Source organism: Squalius cephalus (assembly GCF_949319135.1).
Source record: "Squalius cephalus genome assembly, chromosome: 24".
Taxonomy (NCBI): domain Eukaryota; kingdom Metazoa; phylum Chordata; class Actinopteri; order Cypriniformes; family Leuciscidae; genus Squalius; species Squalius cephalus.
The window spans coordinates 4,583,404-4,591,572 of record NC_137145.1 but is presented as its reverse complement, the minus strand read 5'-3'; the positions used below and the strand labels follow the sequence as shown (position 1 = coordinate 4,591,572).

The window sequence follows — 8,169 nt, the reverse complement described above, 5'->3', positions numbered from 1 at the left end:
TTTTGTCACATTTTTAAAAAAAGTTAAATAAAATAAAAAATCTATTTAAAAAAAAAAAAAATCTATTATCTTGTAAATGTACAAGTACTTTCCGTTTTTTTTCCCCCAAAAGAAAAGCATTTTTTCGTAAAACACGAAATTAAACCATTTTCCTTCTAGTAAAACACATTAAAAACAATGTAAACCGTCGTGATAACGAGCAGTATTTCTTTATTAATGATTTTGTAACTTCTCCAGTTGCCACGGTGTTGATGGACAACATTGGTACATTTTTTGTATTAATGATGTGTTAATTGTCTTGAGTTCTTTGTGATGATGATGGACAGCAGTGTGGGTGTCATGAGGAGTGACGCGGCCATATTTGCCGGTGCTCCGCTGTAAACAAAAAGTGTCTGTGAGACGGACGCTCCGCTGATTTTAGGGACAATTTTATTTCTCTCATTTATTATCTCTTCAGGTATGTCTTACAAACCCAATCCCCATCAACACCTTCCGGGAACTTCTGGGAACCAAGGTATGCCGAAAAAGCGGGGAAAACTCCTCGTCTTGAGTGTATTTGATCGAATGTAAGAATTGGCGTGAGAAAGAATACCTGGGGAAAAGCCGTGTGTAGTTTTTGTCCAGTCTGATCGCTACAGGGTCAGATCCTTCACATCCGCCATTATTACTAGTGAAAAAAACGCTTTCCTCGCCTTCGATAGCGCTAAATATCGGCTTGAGGAACATTTTCGGGTTCTTCCCGAAGGGTCCGCGTCGCGCCGTGGCCGGATGGGTTTGTGTGGAGGCCGCTAGATTGTGATAAAAATGAATCCTTTTAGCGGCTAAGATCAAGCCCGTGCCGTTTCCTCCATGATTGTCTCTTGGGCTGTTGATTGATCGGATTCAGACGTGCAGTTTTTTTATTGCTCTTTGGGGACACCTAGTGGCCGAGGGTGGTATCGCATGGAGTGAGCGTGACGGAGACCGGGGCTAGTTGTCACAAGGGTTGCATCTCAGTGGGATCGAGACAAAAGGCCAATTACCGTGCAAATGCACAAAGAATTGTTGTGCATCTACACTATCTATCTGTCAGTCTGTCTAGAAATAATGTAGTATGCATTTATGTAAATCGTAATTTGTTGTTTCATACAGTTAATGATTTGTATTGTTCACTCTTAACAGGAAACATTCCTTCTCCGTCTTCAATGGCAACAATACAGTCATACAAGCCAATTATAAATGACTTCGGACCACCTTCATTGGGATTCCCACAGGTAGGCCTCATGGTTATTATTACAGTTAAAGTCACCATGAAATCAAAATGTGTTATTAATTTTTATTTTTTTATGGAATATTGCAGTAGTTATAAATAATTTATCAGTTTTTGATCAAAAGAACTTCACCTCCCTCTTGCAATAACATCTCAGCTGCATTCGTGATCGCATACTAAACATAGTATGTGACAAAAGAAGTATGACCGAATTCACAGTACTCATAAAAGTGTACCCGGATGACCTACTTCTTCCGGTTAGATTCTGAAGTGTGCATATGATGGACACTTTACTATCCCATGAGGCCACAGGAGAGGATTTATGTAGCAATGAAGTGACGTAACTGACCCTGGTAGGTAGGTCACATGATAATGACAACATGGTGAATGTAGTACGTCCAGATTACATTCATAATACACACACTTATACTATATAGAACATACCTTTTTAGCGATTGTTAAGTAATTACTTATTCATTAGAAGTACCTACTCGAGAGAGTATGAGATTTCGCTTCTCTGATGACGAGGGCGGGGAAACCTGTCACTCACATGAGATCGACCAATAGCAAACCACAACCACTCAATAAATTCCCAATACTCAGATATACATCACAATAGGGAACAAAAGACCATCAGTTTCATGCCGACTTTACCTTAAACCATAAAAAACAGTTTCGTTACTTGGAATAATATAAAAATATTAAAAACTATTATTAATGACAAAAAAATATTACTGAAACTAAAAATTTTAATTAAAACAGAAAATATAAAAGTAAAAACTCATTCATAATATTAACCATAAAAGTACTTAAAATAACACTGGTAGGTTTGATACTCATTCTGTCATAATAAGAATATTTTTTTCACCCAAAAATTATAATTATCCCATAATTTACTCGCCCTCAAGCCATCCTAGGTGTATATGACTTTCTTTTTTCAGCCAAATGTCACAATCAGAGTTACGTATAAAAAAATATCCTGGCTTTTCCAAGCTTTATAATGGGAGTAAATGGTAACTGAGATTTTGAAGCCCAAAAAAGTGCATCCATCCATCAGAAAAGTATAATCTATACGACTCCAGTGGGTTAATAAAGCCTTCGGAAGCGAAGCCATGCGTTTTTTTAATTATTCAGAAGGCCTTTATTACTTTTATGATTACTTTTACCGATTACTTTTATGATGGATGGATGTGCTTTTTTGGGCTTCAAAATCTCAGTTACCATTTACTCCCATTATAAAGCTTGGAAGAGTTTAATAATAATTAAAAAGATATTTTAATTAGGGCTGTCAAACGATTAATCGCGATTAATCGCATCCAAAATAAAAGTTTGTGTTTACATAATATATGTGTGTGTATGGAGTATAATTATTTTCTATATATAAATACACACACATGCATATATATTTAAGAAAAATGTGTTATTTATATGTAAAATATTTATATATAATATAAATTATATATAATATAAATATATATACACAGTATATACATGCAAATATTTCTTAAATATATACATGCATGTGTGTGTATTTATATATAGAAAATAATTATACACCGTACACACACATATATCATGTAAAAACAAACTTTTATTTTGGATGCGATTAATCGTTTGACAGCCCTAAATTTAATTAATTAAAAGAGAATAATATTTTTTTTTTTGGATGAACTAACTCTTTTTTAACCCTCTTACATTGTTTTCCCCCCTTTTATATCATGCTTAGGGTCCAAACGGAAACCAAGTACCTCAGAGTAAATACGCCGAACTCCTCGCCATCATCGAAGAACTTGGGAAAGAAATAAGGCCAACATATGCAGGGAGCAAAAGTGCCATGGAGCGACTTAAAAGAGGTACAAAATCTATAAATCTGCTTCTAAATAAGAGTTTTATCATGTTATACTTACTCAGCAACTCAATTATCTTTATTTAAAGGCATCATTCACGCCAGAGGGCTTGTTCGTGAGTGTCTGGCAGAGACAGAAAGAAACGCGAGATCCTAGCGCCTCCTTCCTCGTTCTCTCCATACGGCTGAAAGAACTGTGTCTTCTACACCGTCACACGGGAGTCATGCATGCCTTTCCTTTGAGGGGGATAAAACAATCAACAAGCGGAGCATTTATGTTACGAGTTGCGCTTCTCATCTGTGGTTTGGAGGGAATAAGGCACGGCGCAGAGAATATATCATCCGATTTATAAATGCAAGAGATCTGGAAGAACTGTTGCCATTTGAATTGTTTTTATATATTTCATTTTCTTTGACCACATAGTATCAAATTAGCATAAAAATGCATGCAACCGGATTAACGGTCCCACATTAGAATCTGCATGGCTTTTACAGGTTAGACTAGGTATGTGCTTTTAGAAATAGCTCTCAGGATAATAAGGTATTTTCTCCCCGGACACTCTCATGGATAGCCGAGTTTTCTTTGAAATCGGGGAGATACTCAAAAGTATTATAGTGATGCCATTACTTTCGTCTTTATTTGTATTTATTACCTTGTGTAATACAATGTATTTTCATGTAAAGACAAAAAAAGGTCACTCTTTGGAATTTTGTATATCTGTCAATAAATATGACATTCATTGTGTATGAAATGCTTTTGTTTATTGTTTTGCAAAAGACTTGTATTGTACAATTTTACAGAAAGTTAACATGATAATACCAGATTTGATTGTTGCTACAATAAAACTGGTAAACTGGTTTGATGATCCACCTAAACAAGAAATTCAAATATTAAAAAATGACATTTTTGATGAAGAAACCATATGTATTCATTATGAATCAGTGCGCACCATGGTCATTTTGCAAGGCTATATTGTGTAATTAATTTGCATGTTTTACAAATCAAAATAATGCTGTCATTGATTAAATATTTTATTTTATTTATTATTAGTTTGAATAGCCATAAATAGGTGTGTTTGAGACCTCATGGCTTATGTGGCTGTGATTACAAAAGGTCAAGAGTATCTGTGTTTGTGTTACGCTTAGTCAGGGATTTTCCAGTAAACAGCAGACGGCTGTGAAAGAATAAAACCACTATTATGAGGTGAAATAATTATGTAACGTGGAGGTTTCTCGTCCCCGGGAGGGAGTTGACTGTCCTTGGAAAATGCTATATATTGCCTTTGATACCATCAATTGGCAGGTTTTCACAATTAGAGAAGAAAGGAGAGAGAAGTAAAACTTAATGGTGGGAAACAGGAATTAAGTCACTTTATTATTGTGAAATAACAGATAAGAAAGGGTATAAGAATGGTGCCCTGGCCAGAGACAGATTCAGATGTCCTCCGCCGACTCTTGAGCTTAATTTGCAAGAAAGAAAATACCATTTCCTCAACATAATATAGCTAATAAACACAAATTAACAAATGAATTTTGTAAATGTATAATTGCGTCGTAAATTTATTGTACAATCTATAACTTTGCATTACTTATTTTGGTGATTCTTCAGTCGCTTTTCACCTAAAGGGAGAAAAAAAATAAGAAATTGTAATTTCGCATTAAGAAAATTAAGTATTTTAGATCCATTTTAATTTTTTTAATTTGTGAAAATATTTTCATGACGATTAAGCATGTTTTTTTCCCCGTTCAATTATCAGTATTTTAATGAATCTTGGTATCATTTTTTAATGTGTTTTTGAGTTCAAAAGTGATTTTTATTTGTATATTAGGGCAAAATATTTTTTTTTAGGTGAAATAAATAACTTAATTAGGTTACACTTTAATTTAATTTAAGGTGACATAATTACATTGTAATACTCAAATAAGCGCTGAGTAATATTAATTAACAACCTGTTTGGTTTAGGGTTAGTTACTTAATTATGCATAATTTACTGTTATTACTACAGTAAGTACATGTAGTAACGTGCAACTACGTTACCTTAAAATAAAGTTTTACTCTTAATTATTTTAAAAAATAACGTCACAATTCAACAACAAAAAAATCTTGTCCCAAAAAGGGGGCAAAATATAATCCTTAATTTATTTATTTTGAATACTTACGGAAACAGAACATCGGCGTTTCCTGACAGGTGAAATGCACCCATGTAGTGCGGGCTTACTCAAAAGACCAATCAGAACCACTGTTGTGGTCTCAAAATGCGCAGAATCCTGCAAAGGAGCCAATCACAGAGACTTGACTATTCGTGCTGGCCAATCAAGGCACGCCTTTCGAACTCATTCGGCCAATGGCGTTTCGCGGCGCAGTGTGTCGTCGTTGCTTGCTTAGCTTAGAACGTTAGAAGGTTGAGCGAGGAGCAGTCAGTGACAGATGAAGAGAAAGAGAGAGCGCGCGCGCGGCACATGAGGAAATGTCAAAATGGGAGAACAAGTGATGATAAAAAGTAATAAGTAAGTGCCTTGGGAGTTATTATGATGGTAACGTTAACTGTGTCAGCGCTTGTGTTTGGTGGCTCGCGGGATGCAGCTGCAGAGGTGATGCGCGCGCGTGCTGTGTGTGTGTGTGTGTAGGGAACAGGAAGCGCCATAGCGAGAGCTAGCTGTGTTTTGCTGGCATGTCCACATCTGTGAACCCGCTTCACATCTTTTAGAATCGATATGCAATAAAACACCACCAGCTGGGGTTGTAACAGTTGACAGATTAGCTTTGTATCGTTTCTTGATCTGATTACATCATGTGTATGTGGATCTGGCTTTATGCTTTCATATAACTTGCTGGTGGTCTCCATCCAAGTTATTAACAATGAATGACATTTGTTGTGTGAATATGTCAGACTGCATATAAAACGCGTATTTACCAGATGTGGCCATGATTTCCTGACAGCTGGCTTCTTGTTTATGCCTTAACCCTTAAAAATAATATAATGAATTATACGGTATTTTCTAAGTTCATGATAGTCGTGGTACATCGTTGTGGTGGAGCTTAAACTCCTGGTGCTTATATTTAAGAATTTTGCATATTGAATTAGGATGAATATGACTAGTAAACAAACAAATCCCTTGTGAAAATTAAGTGTGCTTAATCCTATTGAATCATGTGCAGTTGTATCGTACTTCATGTGTATATATATATATATATATATATATATATATATATGTATTTTTTTTAAACTATGCTTACAGATAATATTAATAAAATAAAAGGCCATCTGAAGAGAGTAAGCTTTTTATGACTGTTTCTTAAGCACATTTTTTAAAAATGGTCAAATTAAATATTTTACATTAAAGCACATTTTAAGAAGTATATTTTAAATGTACTAAATTGCAGCTTCTCCATCTCAAATGTGTAATTAAGAATATATTTAAATGCATGACATACACATTTCAATCAATAGAAATTACATAAATTTTTAGTAAATGTCAGTAGAGACAGTAGAGTTAATTATGATATTACATATAAAGATGTAATGAAGCTCAAAAGTAAAACAATTTAACATGCAATTAAGTGTCCAAAACATTACATTCTGTCCACACTTATTCTTTTAAAGTAGCCTATATTGCGTCTGTAATATGTACTTTATTTTTTGAAAAGAATGCTTTTTTAAAAAACGTATATGCATATTACATACAAATTTTAGGTCCTGTAACGGGCCACAATTTTGAATCAGTGGCAGATACATTTTTATATTTTAAATACTTTTATATGAGCTAGGAAAAAAATGCATAGGTAAATAATTCTGAAAGTAAAAATATGCTTTATTTGTTTGGGTGGGTGGCTAATTAGTTAAAGATATGGGCTGGTAATGGAAACCTTGCAAGTTTGAGCCCTAGTTGTGTCTTCTAGATGTATTTACTCTTACGAAATATATGATATTTTTTATTATACACAGCGCTCGCATACAGTCACTGTACACGGCTGTTTAAGCATGTCCACAGATGACAGCATCTCTGAGGACGTGTCCAGCTCTGTGGCTTTGAGCCACGATCAAATCAGTGCCAATGGTGGGAAAGAGAGCGAGGTGTCCATCGTCTCCTCTGAGGACACCGTATCGGGTCTCCCTGAAGAAGAGCACTCTGCGTCCCACCCCGAGGGCTTCCTTCAGGCCACAGAAGGGGCAAACCGACCCTCCACCACACCAGCATGCAGCATTTCCAACAAAATAAGGTCTGTTTTTTTCATGTGATGTTTACTGTTTTTAGTTTTCACAAAGATGCTGTCATTGATAAGCTGTTTTAAATCCCTCTGGGTGTCTTTCTCCTCATGTCACATGCTTTAGGAATCTGTGTCTTCGTACTGAGGAGGAGTTCAGCTCAGGGAGAAGTTTACCCTTCATCAACCCAAGCTCTCTAGAGACCCTCCGAGCCCTGGTCCAGGAGATCCAGAGCAGTGGGGAGACCGACCCTGAGATTTGGAAGAACTGTGAGGTGCGCAGATGTCCACACTGTCCATTCATTCCCTCATGTGGCGTTATGAAGCAGCCATCGTCTGGGGTCTCCCCTAGGAGTCGAGCCGACAACAGCAGCCACGCTAAGAGCTGGGGAGAACATCCCACAATGCAGCTGATCCCTGACATCCCAAATGAGATCATTTAGAATTGGCGTGAAATGAAAAATCACCCTGTTTATTTTCTAAATGCATATTATAGATCTTAAGTCCCCCTGTAGTCTATCATTTTATCCATTAAAGGTGAACTAAGTAACTTTTTCACCTTAACCGAACAGCTTCGGAGTCATTGGAATAGTTATATGACTTTTTTCGGGTTGAATGGTGGTCGTCTCGCACCCCCCAAGCGCCTGTGAGCCGAATAACCACCCTTGCAACTTTGCTGGCCTCAGCGTCAGGAAGTATCGCGTGATATCAGGTCTCGCGATGTAACGAATTGCTTTACGGCAAAAAAATCTGCTAAAATTCTGTCATTATTGCGCTCCCTCACGCTGTTCGAACCCGAATGAAGAAGACGTTTTAAAGAATGTCCCATCTGGTTTGATGTCGTTGATCTATAGCCTCTGGTATCTG

At 36.3% G+C, this 8,169-nt stretch overlaps 2 protein-coding genes across 2 annotated transcripts in view; both read left to right on the top strand.

Annotated features, from left to right (window-relative positions):
• The first annotated feature begins 319 nt into the window (after positions 1–319).
• cdk2ap1 (cyclin dependent kinase 2 associated protein 1) lies at positions 320–4,008 on the top strand. Its single transcript, XM_079861330.1, has 4 exons — positions 320–514; positions 1,162–1,253; positions 2,976–3,102; positions 3,185–4,008. Exons 1-4 carry the CDS (start codon positions 460–462, stop codon positions 3,250–3,252), a joined length of 342 nt encoding a protein of 113 aa, XP_079717456.1. The 5' UTR covers positions 320–459; the 3' UTR covers positions 3,253–4,008.
• A 1,457-nt stretch (positions 4,009–5,465) lies between these two features.
• The window catches only part of mphosph9 (M-phase phosphoprotein 9), a 28,435-nt gene continuing 25,731 nt past the window's right edge, over positions 5,466–8,169 (top strand). Inside the window, exons 1-3 of the mRNA XM_079862009.1 lie at positions 5,466–5,603; positions 7,043–7,317; positions 7,430–7,577. Of these exons, the coding sequence (XP_079718135.1) occupies positions 7,079–7,317; positions 7,430–7,577 (387 nt within the window). The 5' untranslated portion in view covers positions 5,466–5,603; positions 7,043–7,078. The remainder of the gene's footprint in view (positions 5,604–7,042; positions 7,318–7,429; positions 7,578–8,169) is intronic.